Source organism: Piliocolobus tephrosceles, chromosome 11, assembly GCF_002776525.5.
Source record: "Piliocolobus tephrosceles isolate RC106 chromosome 11, ASM277652v3, whole genome shotgun sequence".
Taxonomy (NCBI): domain Eukaryota; kingdom Metazoa; phylum Chordata; class Mammalia; order Primates; family Cercopithecidae; genus Piliocolobus; species Piliocolobus tephrosceles.
The window spans coordinates 82,707,976-82,725,804 of NC_045444.1; the positions used below are offsets into that span (position 1 = coordinate 82,707,976).

Sequence of the window (17,829 nt, forward strand, 5' to 3'; positions counted from 1 at the left end):
GAACGTTTTTCCTCTAAGATTACAAACAAGACAAGAATGCCCATTCTCACCACTTCTATTCAACATAGTGTTGCAAGTTCTAGCCAAAGCAGTTAGGCAAGAACAATAAATAAAAAGCATCTAAACCAGAAAGAAAAATGTGAAATTGCTTCTGTTTGGAGATGGTACGATCTCACATATAGAAAATCCTAAAGACTTCATTAAACAAATGACAGGGCTAATAAATTCAGTAAATTGTGAGATACAAAATCAGCATACAAAAATCAGTTATGTTTTTCTACACCAACAGTGAACGATCTGAAAAAGAAATTGAGAAAATGATCCCTTTTACAATAGCATAAAAATAAAATACTTAGGAATCAATTTAACCAAAGAGGTGAAAGATCTATACAATAAAAACTCTAAAACACTCATGCAAGAAATTGAAGAAGACACAAAGAAATAGAAAGATATCCTGTGTTCATCTATTGGAAGAGTTAACATTATTAAAATGTCCATACAGCCCAATGTGATCTCTAGATTCAATGCAATCTCTACTAAAATTCCAGTGGCATTTTTCACAGAAATAGAAAAAAAAAAACAACAATCCTAAAATTTATATGAAACCACAAAAGACCCCAAATAGAGAAAACCATCTTGCATAAGAAGAACAAAGCTGAAGACATCTTTCAAGCTATATTGCAAAGCTATAGTAATCAAAGCAGTATGGTACTGGCATAAAAACAAACACATAGACCAGTGGAACAGAATAGACAGCCAAGAAATAAACCCATACATATTTGGTCAACTAATTTTCAACAAAGGTGACAATAATACACAATGGGAAAAAATAGATTCTTCAATAAATGGTTCTGTAAACTGGATATCCACATGCAGAAAGAAAGACAAACAAACAAACAAATAAATAAATAACTTGAACTCCTCTCTTATAGCATACATAAAAATCAATTTAAAAGGGAGTAATGACTGAAACATAAGACCTGAAACTATAAAACTCCTAGAAAAAAACATAAAGGAAAAGCTTTACAACATTGATCTTGGCAATAGTTTTTCAGATTTGATACCAAATGGAAAGGCAATAAAAACAGAAATAAGCAATGTACAGTATTAAAACTAAATGTACCTAACATACAGTATCAAACTAAAAAATTTTTGCATAACAAAGAAAACAACCAACAAAATTAAAAGGTAACTTATGAAATGGTAGCAAATATTTGTAAACTACATATCCAATAATGAGTTGACACTCAAAATATGTAAGGAACTCATAAAACTCAATAGCAAAAAAAAAAAAAAAAAAAAAAAAAAAAAAACACTAAATAACCCAATTTAAAAATAGGCAAAGGGCCTGAATAGACACTTTCCTTAAGAAGACGTACAATATCCAACAACTATATGAAAAGATGCTCAGGCCGGGCACGGTGGCTCAAGCCTGTAATCCCAGCACTTTGGGAGGCCGAGACGGGCAGATCACGAGGTCAGGAGATCGAGACCATCCTGGCTAACCCGGTGAAACCCCGTCTCTACTAAAAAATACAAAAAACTAGCCGGGGCGAGGTGGCGGGCGCCTGTAGTCCCAGCTACTGGGGAGGCTGAGGCAGGAGAATGGCGTAAACCCGGGAGGCGGAGCTTGCAGTGAGCTGAGATCCGGCCACTCCAGCCCGGGAGACAGAGCAAGACTCCGTCTCAAAAAAAAAAAGATGCTCAACCTCAATAATCATCAGAAAAATGAAAATTAAACTGAGATATCCCCTCACACTGACCTATCACCTCACACTCTCACACTTGTTAGGATGGTTTTTACCAAAATGTCAAAAGATAACAAGTGTTGGCAAGCATGTGGAGAAAAGGGAACCCTTAGACTTTTTTTTGTGAGAATGTAAATTGGTACAGTTGTTATGGAAAACAGTATAGAAGTTTCTCAAAAAAATTAAAATAGAACCACCATGTGATCCAGAAATCTCACTTCTGGGTATGTATCTAAAGAAATTGAAATCAGTATGTCAAAGAGATATCTGCACTCCCATGTTCATTGTAGCATTATTCACAACAGCCAAGATGTGGAAACAACCTAAGAGTCTGTCAACAGATGAATGGATAAAGAAAATGTGGTATACATATATACTGGAATATTATCAAGCCTTAAAAACGAAGTAAATCTTGCCATTTTCAACAACATGGATTAAACTTGGAGACATTATGCTAAGTAGCAGAAACCAAACACAGAAAGACAAAACTGCATGATCTAATTTATATGTGGAATTTAAAGAAAAGTGGAACTCACAGAACAGAGAATAGAATGGTTGTTACCAGAGGCTGTGGAGAAGGGGACAAAAGAAGATATTGGGGGTACAAACCTTCAGCCATAAGGTAAATAAGTACTGGAGATCCAATGTACAGTATGATGGTATATTAGTCCATTCTCGTACTGCTATAAGAAACCACATGAGACTGGGTAATTTATGAAGAAAAGAGGTTTAATTGATTCACAGTTCCACAGGCTGTACAGGAAGCATGGCTGGGGGAGACCTCAGGAAACTTAAAATCATGGCAGAAGGTGAAGGGGAAGCACACACATCTTCACCTGGTGGAGCAGAAGAGAGAGGGCAAAGGGGAAGGTGCCATACACTTTTAAACAACCGGATGTCCTGAGAACTGTATCATGAGATAGCATTAAGGGACTGGTCTAAACCATTAGAAACCACCCCCATGATCCAATCACCTCCCACCAGGCTCCACCTCCAACACTGGTGACTACAGTTCAACATGCGATTTGTGTGGGGACACAGAGCCAAACCATATCAGATAGCTATAGTTAATAATAATGTACAATTTAAAGTTGCTAAAAGAGTAGATCTCAAGTATTGTCATGAAAAAAGGTAATTATGTGAGGTGATTGATACGTTAATTAGTTTTATTGTGGTAATCATTTTACTATGTATACATATATCAAAATATCATGTTGTATATTTAAAATATATCCAATTTTTATTGTCAATCATATCCCAATAAAGCTGGGGAAAAACTCCAAATGATTTTAAATCAAAATAGTCCTAAAAGGTATACACTGTAAAGTTTTATTCCCACAGAGGTTCCCATCTGCTTCTCCCTGTCACATATCCTATAGGCGGGGTGATCATACATTGTGGTTCCCCAAGAACATTTCCAGTTTATGCCTTTTTTTCTTGGTTTAATTATTAGTAGTGCCCCCATTTACTCTCAAAAGTTTAAATAATAAACATGAGAGAAAAAAAATCAATGAACTTGAAAACAAAAGCAATAGAAAAAAATTAATGAAACCAAAAGCAGATTCTTCTAAAAAGTCAGTAGAATTAATAAACTTCCAGCCAGACTGACCACGAAAAAAAGGAAGAAGACAAAATTACCAATATTGGAAATAAAAGAGGAGCTATCATGACAGACCCCCACAGAAATTAAAATGATAAAAGGAACACAGGAGGTCCTCAAAGTATGTCATTTCATTCAACTTCGATGAGATTGATTAACAAAAAATTGATTAATGACACACGGCCTGTGTGGAGTTTGCATGTTCTCCCCATGTCTGTGGGTTTTCTCTGGTTACTGCAGTTTCCTCCCAAATCCCAAAGATGGGTATGTGAGGTAAACTGCTGTGCTAAATGGTCCCCATGTAACTGATTGTGCGTGTGTGTGTGTGTGTGTGTGTGTGTGTGTGTGTGTGTGCCCTGAGATAGGATGGCATCCTGCCTAGGGCTGGTTCCTGCCTTGTGTCCTGAGCTGCAGGGATAGACTCTGGCCACCCACACTCTGAACTGGGATAACTGGGTAAATAATTATCTTACTTGTTTTTATTATTATTATTATTATCATTATTATTATTATTATTTTTTGAGACGGCATCTCTATCGTCCAGGCTGGAGTGCAGTGGCTCAATCTCGGCTCACTGCAACCTCCACCTAACAGGTTCAAGCAATTCTCATGCTTCAGCCTCCCCAGTCGCTGGGACTTCAAGCACGTGCCACCATGCCTGGCATTTTTGTATTTTCAGTAGAGACGGGGTTTCACCTTGTTGGCCAGGCTGGTCTTGGACTCCTGACCTCAGGTGATCCACCCACCTCGACCTCCCAAAGTGCTGGGATTACAGACGTGAGCCACCACATCTGGCCTACTAATCTTTCTTAAATGTATGTGTAGCTCTCATTTATTTCAATATTTAATGTTAGAAGTGTTCTGGTCTTTATTTAGAAATTTGGTGATGTGTTTGTGACCAGAAGTATGTCATAGGCACCTCTCATTTATATCAATTAGCCTATAATAAAAGTGGTCTCCCAACCCAAATGTCCATCAGTGATAGCCTGGATTAAGAAAATGTGGCACATATACACCATGGAATACTAGGTAGCCATAAAAACGATGAGTTCATGTCCTTTGTAGGGACATGGATGAAGTTGGAAACCATGATTCTCAACAAACTATTGCAAGGACAAAAAACCAAATACCGCATGTTCTCCCTCATAGGTGGGAATTGAACAGTGAGAACACTTGGACACAGGAAGGGGAACATCACACACCAGGGCCTGTCCAGGGGTGGGGGGAAGGGGGAGGGATAGCATTAGGAGATATACCTAATGTAAAAGACTAGTTAATGGGTGCAGCACACCAACATGGCACATGAATACATATGTAACAAACCTGCACGTTGTGCACATGTACCTTAGAACTTAAAGTATAATTTAAAAATAAAATAAAATAAATAAAAGTGGTTTCCTTAAACTTTCAATTAAAGTTTCCGTTTCCAAGAACCTATTGAGGACGTTAAGTAAGGATTTACTGTCCTGAAAACAACTCTATGCCCATAAATCCAACAACTTAGATAAAACAGACCAATTCTTAAAATATACAAGCTACCTAAACTCACTAAAAAAAAAAAAAAAACAAAAACAGACAAAACCAAATAGTTCTACAACTATTGAAGAAATTGAATTTGTAGTTATAAATTTTTCAATAAAGAAAACACCCTGCCCGTATTTTTTACTGCAAAATTCTAGAAAACATTTAAGGAAGAAACAATAACAATTCTATACAACCTTTTTCTGAATTTATAAGAGAAGGAAACACTTCCCCATGCAGCTTATGGAGCTACTATTACCCTAATAACAAAACCCAATAACAACAGCATAATGAAAGAAAAATAAAGACCAGGCCAGGTGCGGTGACTCACGCCTATAATCCCAGCACTTTGGGAGGCTGAGGCGGGCAGATCACTTGAGGTCCAGAGTTTGAGACAAGCCTGGCCAACAAGGTGAAACCTTTTCTCTTCTAAAACTACAAAAATTAGCTGGGTGTGGTGGTGCATGCCTGTAGTCCAAGCTACTTGGGAGGATGAGGCCCAAGAATTGCTTGAGCCTAGGAGGTAGAGGTTGCAGTGAGCTGAGATCACACCACTGCGCTCCAGCCTGGGTGACAGAGTGAGACTCTGTTTCCAAAAAAAAAAAGAAAGAAAGAAAAGACCAATATTCCCCAAAAATACTCAACAAATTATTAGTAAATTGGTTCTAGAAATATGTAAAAAGGGAAACTACAGAATGATTAAGTGGGATTTATCCAAAGAATGCAAGATTGTTTCAATTTGGGAAAAGTCAACCAATGTAATTTACCAGATTACGAAACTAAAGAAAAAAAGCATGATTATCTAAACGGCATTTGACAAATTCAAATTTCTTTCCAACAAAAACTCTCAGCAGACTAGAAATGAAAGGAAATTGCCTGGATATGATTAAGGACAACTATAAAAACCTGTGACTAACATCATACTTGATGGGAACAAGATAAGGACATCCTTCTTTCACCACTGCTATTCAATATCATAGTAAAAGTTTTAGCCAGTGCAACGAGGCAAGAAAAAGTCACTCGGATCAAAAGGGGAAAGAAAAAACTCTATTTGCAGGTGACAGAATTGTTTATGTAAAAAAATCCCAAATAACATATAAAAAAATCTCTAAAGCTAGTCCTAAAACTAGTAAGTGAGTTTAGCAAGGTCATAGGATAAGAGATCAAAATACAAAAGTCAATTATATTTCTATATACTAGCAACAAACAATGGATTTGAAATTTTTAAAAAACGCTATTAACAAAAGGTAGAAAACTTAAATACAAATCTAACAAAGTATATAGTATCTATATGTTGAAAACTGTAAGACACTAATTAAAGAAATCAAAGAAGACCTTAGACATGTGGAGAGATATGTTATCTTGGTTTGGATGAAAAATTATATGGTCACACTATCTACACAGGTAATAAAAGATACTTTTATTGATTTGTGTATATTCCCAGTGCTTATTTATGCAAATATAAAATTCTTATCCCCCCTGGTGTTACACAGTACCTCACTTGTTCAACTTAAAATATATCCTATAGAATTTTCCATAAGTACATAGAAATTTTCCTCATAAAAATTTTTTATCATGAAAATAATTTTAGACATACAGAAAATTTGTAAGAATGGCATAGCAAATACTCACATACCACCACCTGAATTTCCTTATTTTCTCTGATAAACATGGTATTTGATTGTGTGAAGTTAATTCATATATTTCTCATTGCATAGTTAGATGCTGTAAATTCTGTCTTACCCCACTGCTGTCAGATGGGGTGGAGAATGGTAGGGGATGGAGTCTAACCAAAACGTATAGGCTTTGAAGCGAGACAGAGCCAACTCCAAACACCCATTCTGTCACTTATTGGCTGTATGGCCTTTAGGCAAGTTACTTAACTTCCCCCGTGTCAGTTACTTCATCAGTAAAATGAGAATATAACTACTACACCAAAGGTTACAGTCAGAATCAAGTGTGGTGATATGATAAAGTACCAAAGAGTACTTTAATCTTAGGAAATGTAAAATAAAGCTGCAGCAGCATCATCATAGCCTTGACCTTATTCATAAGTTTGGTTAACGGAACAAGGTGAAAATCTACCTGACTACAAAATTTAGTTGGTGGAGCTAAGTGACAGAGATCTTATAAGAAACACTGTTACCCTTGGCCAATTCAATTAACAGAATTATCTTCTCAGCCTTGGGCTGATTCACCAGTTCATTAAAAAGTCAAAGACTCTTTCAATCCTAATCTCTATACCCAGAGCCAGTACTTTACCAAAATATCTGAATTGCCCACACAAGGTGAGGAACCAGTTAGTGAATTTGCCATTCTTATTTCTTTATTGTACCAACAAGATATGAAAACTTTGGGTGTTTTGTTTGCATTTATTTGTCCACAGAAGACATTTCCAACTCCAAGGTGAAGCAGTTGCAAGTAACTTTACTGCCATTCGTGTAACTACAATGTCAAATCATCAGCAGTATATATTCTATTTGGAGGCCTTTTCCTGGCATACAAGTAGAGAGTGAAACACAGCCTCTATTAGTAGGGCTGTTCAAAATGTATTCATTCACTCACTTAACAAAAACTTTCCAAACCCCTAATGTGTGCCAGGCATTGTACTTGGTGTTGAAAATAAACAACAAAAATTCCTGTCTTTAAGTAGCTTACAGCTCAAATAAGGGGAAATAAGATACACTGACAATTATGACGTGCTTTGGGAGGGAATAGAATGGCTTCACAGAAGAGGCTAAGTTTCTGTTGAGCTGGTGAGACTGACAAGAGGAAGGCCATTCCCAGCAGAGTGAGCATAACCTGCAAGCACAAAGACATTCTATGCTAGCAGGCTTGAATTCAGAGTTCCACTGGGGCACTAGGTGCAGAGGAGCCTGGAGGGTTCAGCTGAAGCTATTACCAGTTTGATCTTCATCCTGCTCAACGGAAAACTTTTAATTCAATGAGGGAATGCTTTTAAGCAAAGGCCTGAGATAATCAGATTTACTTTTGTAAAAAATCTGGTAGCCATATGAAGGATACTTTGGAAGGAGTAATAGGAAAACCAGTTAGGAGGCTATTGTAATGAAAGAGAATGTGGTCCTCACGAAATATCTAGGATTTCCATGAATGAAATGGTCTGCTTTGATAAATGGGGTAATGTCTGAGAACTATTTATCAACTGAAAATCAAGAGGGAAATCAGCAAGAAAATTGGTATGTTCAGCATTATTTCAATCAAAATCCTAGCAGAATTTTTGTAGGTATCAACAAGTTGATTCAAAGCATTTGGGAGAAAGGTAAAGGAACTAGAAAGTTAAAGGAACAGCCAAAACAAATTTGAAAAAGGACAAAGTTGGAAGACTATACTCCCTGGTTTCAAGTTTATTGAAGACTTCGGGTCCTTTTCTCTAACTTTGTAATTGCTTAAGTTCTTACATGGTTTGCCAGATAGTGAATAGGGGAAAACAAATGAAAAACACGAATTTAATCAGTTTGGTTCCCTGACTGCTTCTTAATATGCAGATTTGAGGAGAAGGTGAAAGCTCTCATTACACAGAAACACGTGGATACAGGTATCACTCATTTCTTAATTCCACTGATAAACCAGAAGTCATTGTAAGATAAAACATACATAATAAAAATAATTGGCTCTTTGCACTGACGCTTTAAAACACATTTTCATTTCCTATTAAAAGCTTTATTTGGTCCCTTTCCCTGAATAATGCATGCAGTGCTCATTTCTCCTTCACAGGATCGGCTCAAAGCTTGATGAATATGGCTGTGGTTTGATGGGCGGTCTCTCCATCTCACGTTGAGGCTTGGCTATGAAAAGAATTAGAATAGCAAGATCAATTGTCAGGCTAAGTTAATGAGGTCTCATCTCGGATCTGATTGCTTATATGAGAGGGCTGAAGTGATTCTTGGCTGCACTCTTAGGGAGAAGAGAGAAATGCATTTTAATTGCCCTGGCAGGGATAACAGGTGTTCTTCCAGCTACCAAAATGCAAAGCTGCGTTGTCTTTGCACTATAGAAGTCTTTCCCTTAAGTGAGAATACGTATTCTTAAAGCAAAACAACCCAGAAACGCTGGCGTGGTGATGCACACCTGTAATCCCAGGACTTTGGGAGGCCGAGGTGGGCGGATGGCTTGAGCCCAGGAATTCCAGACCAGCCTGAGCAATATGGTGATAACCTCGCCTCCACAAAAAAATACAAAAATTAGCCAGATGTGGTGGCGCGCGCCTGTGGTCCCAGCTACGGGGAAGGCTGAGATTGGAGGATCGCTTGAGCTCGGGAGGTCGAGGCTGCAGTGAGCAGAGATCGCACCACTGTAATCCACCCTGGGCCACAGAGGAAGACCCTATCTCAAAAAAGCAAACCACCAAAAAAACCAGGGACAGTTCAATGTTCTTTTTCGTTTCATAGCTACTTACACTCAAATTTACAAATACCTATTAACTTGTCGACAGGGCAAGAAATAATTTATGCTGAAGAGACGAAAGACCAGAAAGCACATTTCTGTGTTTTATTCTCCATGTGGCCATCATGGACGAGGACGAAGAGGGACATGATTTTTCCTTTAACGAGAAGAATGCTTAAGCTCTGAATTTTTAACCAATTTTTATGCTCGTTACTCTGCTGTAGGGTATGTATTTACCAAGATTAGCAGAACACCGCGAGTTCACCAGGCAGAGACAAGTCACTGTGAAGTAGATAGCACAGGACCTCCCGGAGGGTAGCGGCCAGAAACTACATATCCCGGCGTGCCCCGCTCGCGAGCACAATGGAGCCTGTCGTCATTCGGTTCACGACGCTACGCATTCCCTGAGCGCCGCCGGATGCCGGCCTGGGTCCCGCCCAGGGCGGAGGGCCCTCCTGGGCCGGAAAAACTACAGTTCCCGACATGCCCCGCCACGGGTGCGCCTGCGTACCGGAGCTACTGCGCCGGGGAGCGGGTTGGTTTAAAACGCTGTGTTAGTTTCAAGGAAACCCGCCCGCCTGCAGCAGTACGGAGCCTCAGGCGGACAGATGGACTGTAGGGTGAGGCTGCCGGGCCCTGGGCGGGTGAGCTGTGGTCGGAGGCTCGTTGGGGAGAGGCGTCGGCTCAGATAAGGACAGTCACCACTCCCTGGCGCCCTCTCCCTGTCCTGACGGAGTCCAGTCTCACTCCCTGGACCTCAGGGCCCTGATTTAAGGCTCTTCGGCGTTGGCTGCTGATGAAAGCCATTAGGAGTGAAGTTTGCATTGGCCTGGTTCCAGCTGAGGGATGGGAGACAGCCGCCGAAGCCTCCAGATAAGCCCAATACCACCTTTACTTATGTGTTAAGTTGGAGGTTAATAGGTTCCTGGGAAGGCTATTTCGGCGTTAATGTTTGCTTTTTACCCCCAGTTAATCCTCCCTGGCTTGCTTACCAGAATATAGGTGTCAGGAATTTGCACTTGTTCTTTACGGCTTCTGCAGTACCTGGCGCTTTTGCTAGAACGGAATAGACATTCGTTAAGTTCCTGTCGAAGTATTCTCCTGTTTATTTACCACCCATAATTTCCCAGACACTGTACTGGGCTCGAAAGATAGAAAAGTGTCTATTTTGACCCCACCTTGGGGAAGTTCTGTTAGTCTGCCGTAAATGCCCGCACACACGTGCTTCTAATTTGTTAATCTTGGCATGCTCAGAACTAGGTCCTTTAATCCTTTCTGTTCTCTGTTATCCCGCCTTATGGTTTTCTTGAGCTCTTCAGAAACTAATCTCCAGTCCACACCTCATCCCCAAACTTTAGATCCACAAATTCAATAATGTATCTTTCATGTTTTAAATCTGACATTTTAAAAACTACTATCTTTTCCACAAAACGGATTCTTCCTTAATAAGTTTCCGTTGTCTCAGTGATAGCACCATCCAGGCCAAAAACCTTGGAGTAATCTTGACTTTTTCCTTTCCCTCATATCTCATATCTAATGCATCAGTAAAAGCTATCTTTCAAGTATATCTAGCCACTAACCTCTCTTACAGTAAGAATACCACTGCTGTCACCTTGGTTCTGACCAGTAGCATCTCTACTTCTGCTCTTGTTCTTCCACCATTTGGAGTGGGAGGGAGTCAAAGTGATACAGTTAAAAGGAAAGTTAGATAGCATTCCTCAGCTATAGACCCCCAGTGGCTCTGAGAATCACTGACAGCAAAAGCCAGACTTGCACATTGGCCTTCAAGGCCCTGTGTATTCTGATTTATTTACTTTTTTTCTTTGAGATAGAGTCTCGCTCAGTCGCCCAGGCTAGAGTGCAGTGGTGCGGTCTCAGCTCACTGCAAGCTCCCCCTCCTGGGTTCACGCCTGCCTTCTGCCTCAGCCTCCTGAATAGCTGGGACTACAGGCGCATGCCATCACGCCCGGCAATTTTTTTTTTTTTTTTTTTTTTATGTATTTTTAGTAGAGACAGAGTTTCACCGTGTTAGCCAGGATGGTCTCGATCTGCTGACCTCGTGATCCACCCGCCTCGGCCTCCCAAAGTGCTGGGATTACAGGCGTGAGCCACCGCTCCCGGCCGTATTCTGGTTTTATTATTACCCTCTCACTTCATCTGTCAGTGTTCTCTGTGTTACTCCTTCCTCTCCAGCCAAACCCACGTCTTTATTGTATGTGAACTCATCAGACCTTCTAACTTCAGGTCTTTGCACTTGCTGTTTCCGTCTTCTGGGCCTTTCTGCCCTCTGATATCTATATAGCAGGTCTTTGCTCAAATGTTATGAGGCTTTCTTTGACCACACTGCTTAAAATGAAAACCTGCCCTGCAGCCTCCATCCCATGTTCTTTCCTATTTCATTTTCCCCCTTTGCACTTATCACCAATAAACAGACTATGTATTTTACTTACTGTCTGTCTTCTTCATCTGGAATATAAGCTCCACAAAGGCAGGGAGTTTGTCGGTACTGCTGTACCCCGTCCACGCCCCGCGCCATTGCTATAACAGTGTCTAGCTCTTGGCAAATGTTCAGGAAATGTTTGTTAGATGTGTGAGTGAATGAAGATAGTGTTACCATATTATTTTCCAGTGGTTGTGATAAACAACATTGACTCCCTGGACTGTTATTTTGGAACCAATGGCATATATTTGTATATGCTTTTGCCAGTGTGTACCTATTGCCAGGTGTAGGAATGGAGCCTGTGTCCACAGAAGCAAGTGTTCTCTTTTAAAAGTCATCTGGCTTTTACTAGTATATTACTTGTGACATTGGTCTTTTTCTTGCCATGCTTTCCATAAGGTTACCTGCCTAGAAGCTCTTTGGAAATTTTCTTCCTAAACATTAAGACAGAATTCTATTAGTTTGATAATGATATATGCATAGAAATTAGTTATGAACGAACTTTTTTAAAATTAAAAGTTTATATCTCAGTATTTTTATTGCTGTTACTATCAAGCATTAGGACTTAGGTTCAAGGCAGCAATCAATATTTGCTCCTTTTCAAACACAACAAAGCACAGATATGTTAAAGCTGTTTTCTCTTTGCTAGAATGTCAGCCAGTAGAGGTAGATTCTTTTCATGTAAGACTGTTCTTCTTAGACTATGAGCCATAGAACTATGACTTATGAGGATCTGCCAAGTGGCCAATGGAGAGTGTGTGTGTATTTATGTGTGTATGGGTGTGGGTGGCATTTCTGCTATGTCTGCTTTGGGCCTACCAGATAGGGAGGACAAACAAGGGTATGAGCAACTGCAGTGAAAATGAAAATCTTTCTCTAACTTCAAGTCCCAACTTGGTAGATTAATTTACTGGATTGAAAGTTCTTATCTCATGCTTTAACAGCCTCCCAGATACTTGGGGACTCTGCCTGGTGGCTTTAAGACTGTCCTCTTGCTGCTTAGCCATCACTGCCCCCTCCCTTGCTTCCAAGGACTCTCCTGACCTTGGCATTGTTTGGTTTTGTTTTTGTTTTCCCATGGTGGGAAGTGGAGGTGGTGGTTGGGAGGGAAGGTTTTCAGCTAACCCTGAGACTTGTTTTTATTTTTATTTTTTTAGAGACAGGGTCTTGCTTTGTCACCCAGGCTGGGGTGCAGTGGCACAATCATAGCTCACTGCAGCCTGTACCTACCTCCTGGGCTCAAGTGATCCGTGTGCCTCAGCCTCGCGAGTAGCTAGGGCTACAGGCACAGGCCACCGTGCCCAGCTCATTTTTAAACATTTTTGGTAGAGAATAGGGTCTTGCCATGTGGGCCAGGCTGGTCTGGAACTCCCGGCCTCAAGTGATCCTCCCACATGGGCCTTTCAAAAATGCTGGGACTACAGGTATGAGCCACTGTGCCTGGCCATGAGATCTGTTTTTAGTAAATCCCCAAAGGCCAGATTGGCTTATTTAATTTTTGCATCAGCAACTTTGATGACCTGAACAGGATTCTCAGTGATTGACTAAGAGGATATTTTAAGGACAACACCATATATTTCACTCAAAAGCTTTGTCCCCTGCCTACCATCAATCAGTGTCCTAGTCACCTCAATCTCCCCATTCTTAGGGTGAATTTTCTATAAACCTCCTGCCCCTCAGAGACTGGGGCAAGTTGGTTCCTCCTTTTTGAAAGTGTATTTTCTCTGTGGAAGCCTGAGAAGCTTCAGTGTAGAGCAGGGTCGGATGGCATTGGGTGTGGATGCAAACCAAATTCCTACCACGACATGTTGGACCTTCTTTTTTTTTAAAACAAATGAAGCAACTTAAATGATTTGCCATTTTCATTTCATGGCTGAATGTACACATGTCCTGGAGAGTGAATGTGAGCATTTAATACAGATCATAGGTTCCTTAGGGAAATATCAACAAAACTAGACATTTGAACAATTACATGAAAAAATTTTAGTTGGGAATCTGCATCCTGTTCAAACTATGTGGGGGAGCTTCTCCATTTCCTATATATTTTTTTCCAAAGATAGACTTTTGCAATATGCATATTAGTATTATGTGCTTGGCTTCTGATATAAATGAACATGGACAAGACTCTATATTATAACTGGCTACCTGGGCCTAATAAATTGCCACAGAAATTGTTCTCCCTCCCCCGCTGTGGCACTGCTTGTCATTTTTACTTCTTCCTTCTACTTTTTTTCCACCAGCTAATGCCTGGGCCTACCGTATGTAGAAGAAAGTGACTAAAACAAAAAAACAAAAGTTTTTAATTTCACATAAGCAGAGTTTGAAGATTACTGGTTTTGCCCAAATGTCATGTTAGTCTGAGGTGCACTGTGTTTTCCTTGTGTTTATCAGACCCTGGTGATCCTTGGCTCTTTGTTTGTATTTGAGAGTGAGGTGCTGCATGCCTGACTGATAGAACGCTCTGGGAATTGTAAGGGGGTAGGAAAAGACAGGTGCCATCTTTTCTCTCCTTTTTATTTAGAAAAACAAAATCCTGCCTAGGAGCCCTTTTGCAAACTTCTGCCCAAAGTCTCTTTGGCCAGAATATTCACGAGTGTGCCCGCTGAGGCGAGGCTGGGGTCATGAGCTTTTCTGCTGCTTTTGGAGAGAGGACAAAGGAGCTGTGTCTGCACACACCCTGTTAGCCAACCTTTCCCTACTTTTTCTCCCCACCTTTGGCCTGATTTATCTCTAGGTCAGTAGCTGGACAGCAGGTGACAGAAAATAGAATGGAGGTGTTTCTCCATTGTTACCCCTCCATTTTTTGCCCACCCAGTGCTGTTGGTGGCTCCCCCAACTCCAGCCCTGGTTTATGGCAGCTGATCCAGCCCTATGGGCTTACTCAGAGGCTCTTCCTTTTACTACTTGAGGAATACTATACTGGCTCATGTGGTAACATTACCAGGAGTCTCCACATCTGTTTTTTTTTTTTCCCCCAGAAATATAGACGAACCCTACTTTGAATCTTTGTATGTCCAGAGACTGCATCAGTATCTGCATGTCTTTGTCTTTCCTTCAGGAATGAACTGAAAAAAAAGAAAGTTAGTTAATAGAAGGGAGCTTCTTTCACCCCATGTCGTTAAGCTGACTTAACAGCAGATCTAAAGAATGCAAAAAGCTTGTGTCAAAAAATGCATTGTTTCACAGTAGGGCATGAAAGAAAAATTCTGGTCAGAAACACCATAATAAGAGTAAAAAGAAAAACAGGCTGGGTGTGATGGCTCATGCCTGTAATGCCGGCACTTTGGGAGACTGAGGCTGGCGGATCACTTGAGGTCAGGAGTTTGAGACCAGCCTGGCCAACATAGTGAAACCTCGTGTCTACTAAAAATACAAAAAAAAAAAAAAAAAAAAAAAAAAATTAGCTGGGCCTGGTGGTATACACCTGTAATCTCGGCTACCCGGGAGGCTGAGGTGGGAGGATTGCTTGAACTCAGGAGGTGGAGGTTGCAGTGAGCCGAGATTGCTCCATTTCAGTCCAGCTTAGGTGACAGAGCAAGACTCCGCCTCAAAAAAGAAAAAAATAGAAAGACCATTTTCTGGGACCTGTGAGAAGAGATAGAAAGTGAATTGGAGAGCTATTTCAGGATGAAGAAACATCCTCAGCAGGTATAGCAAGCTCAGCCCCACCATGATTCTTGCTCCCACGAGTCCTCCCACTTCATGAATTCTTGCCCTGGGTCCTGGGACCACCTTCAGCAACTTGAACATGAGGTGGACCCCCTTTCACTTACAGGAAGGTGAGGGTCAGGGAGATACCTAATTACGTAGGAAGTGGTAACAAGGTGTATTCCTGATATTCCAGGTTGGACCCTTATGAACACATTCCCATATGAACACGATCCCTAGAAATGGCTGAGGTTTACAGCATGATTAGTAGAGAAATGTCTGTATGGGATGGAGTTGCAGGAAAATGTTTTTAAAGTTTTCATCAATTACTTTGTCATTGAACACGATTCATTTACACGTTGGGACCACATATAAGCTAATTCTGCTTCTGTCACTAATATTTTGAAAGAGTATTCTCACTGTTCTTATTTTCATTGGGTTTTGGGGAAGGAGCTTGTGGAAATTTGATGTCAATAGCTGTAGAAAGGTCTTTGCTTTTGCTCGAAGTTAAGGTTGCATGTTATTTTTAAAAATGCTGCTTCAATGTAGGATACATAGTTGGTAAATCATTTATTTTATGACAACTGTACAGAGGTCCAAGTATAGAATGTTTTTCAAGAAGGTTGAATGGTAATAATGTTATGATGAAAATGGCTAGTAATAAAAGCCTTTCCCTCAGCAAGTCATAGGTCCTCGTGTGTGACTAATAGTGGCAAATAGAATAGATTAAATTATGATGAAATAAACTACTCAACAATCTTACTGGCTTACAACAACATAGGTTTATTGTATGTCATGACATCCACACTGTATATCATGAATGGGTTGTGGGTCTGTTTGATGTCATCGTCACCTTGGGACCCTAGTGCATGGAGAAAGTCCTGCCTGGGATGTTGCTCATCTCACGGGGGAGGGAAAAGAGAGAGATGGTGAAGAACAAGCTGGCTCTCATAACTTCCACCTACATTTAATTGGCCAAAGCAGAACACATGACCATTCCTGAGTTCAACAGGGCAGCGATGCCTAATCCTGGCACAGGAATGGCAGTGACTATTTTTGAACAATAATAGGACCTACCACACTAAGATTGTGACTGTATTCTTAGGTACATATGGAAACTGCAGTGTCCAGACCGGTCCTTTCTCCAACCCACATCAATGCTACAGCTTCTGAAACATTCACAGTACTTCAGCAAAGGATGAGAATAGTTGAGGAACAGACCAGTTCACTGAGGGATGACCTAATAATGTTGGATTTTGGTGAAAAAAGGTAACAAAAATGAACTAGATCTCTGTAGGTTGAATAATTTTGCTTCACTACTTATTAAGTCACAGTAGTTTGGCAGATGAAATGGATATTTGCAAAAGAACTGAGAAATAATTTTCATTTGAGCATTACTTAGAAAACATTTACAAAATGAAGAGTTGTCATTCTGTGGTAGAGCTAGAGTTACTATCACTTCTTTCCTAAACAGATACTTAAAATGTGTTAATTAGGTATACAAACTTCGGTATTCTGTTTGCTTGATTAAAAACAAATGTAACTTTTCATGTAATAAAAAAAGATTGGTTCTTATTTTAAAATAAAAAGAGACATATTAAGGTTAAAAGCTAGAATGTTGCTTCGTGCCATTAATTTGGTCATTTTCTTCTCCCATATTTATTGTAAATTAAAAGAGGTTTTTGAAGTCTTTAAAAATTTTGTAATTTAGAATGAGATACTCAAAAAAAATTGTTTTTTCCCCTAGTGCCTCTAAAGAAGTAATTAAAAGTTGGATTATCAATGGCCTGCAGAATCTGTGGGCTTAAGCAGCCAATTTAGAATTTACTGGTGTGATTTTTAAAAAATTACATATATATTTCCTGAGTGTCTCTCACGAAAGGTATCAAATTAGTATAGTGGGTATTGCACCTATGGAATAAATAATCCTTTATTCACAATATAGTTGGTATAGCACCCATGAAATAAATAACCCTTTAGCAGTTAAAGATTAAATTTGGTTCAAATGTTGAGTATGTTGGTAACACAATAGGAATATTTATTATGAATTTAAAAATTTTCTAAAAACATGAACATATTGCCTCCATGCAGACTTTAATAGTTCACTATAATAGAATTAACATTTAACATTTTTATGCGTATAAAATATACATATATGCATACATATTTTATATACATGTATTATGTATCTATCACACCTTAAATATTTAACATATTTTTATTTATTTATTTTTTATTACACTTTAAGTTCTAGGGTACATGTGCACAACATGCAGGTTTGTAACATGTGTATACATGTGCCATGTTGGTGTGCTGCACCCATTAACTCATCATTTACGTTAGGTATATCTCCTAATGCTATCCCTCCCCTCTCCCCCTCCTCACAATAGGCCCCGGTGTGTGATGTTCCCCTTCCTGTGTCCAAGTGATCTCATTGTTCAATTCCCACCTATGAGTGAGAACATGCG

The 17,829-nt window shown here is 39.8% G+C and overlaps 1 protein-coding gene across 1 annotated transcript in view; it reads left to right on the top strand.

Moving 5' to 3' along the window:
* The first annotated feature begins 9,822 nt into the window (after positions 1 to 9,822).
* Positions 9,823 to 17,829, top strand: part of CCDC150 (coiled-coil domain containing 150) — a 95,024-nt gene continuing 87,017 nt past the window's right edge. Inside the window, exons 1-2 of the mRNA XM_023217967.1 lie at positions 9,823 to 9,893; positions 16,467 to 16,630. Coding sequence (XP_023073735.1) covers positions 9,882 to 9,893; positions 16,467 to 16,630 — 176 coding nt within the window. The 5' untranslated portion in view covers positions 9,823 to 9,881. The remainder of the gene's footprint in view (positions 9,894 to 16,466; positions 16,631 to 17,829) is intronic.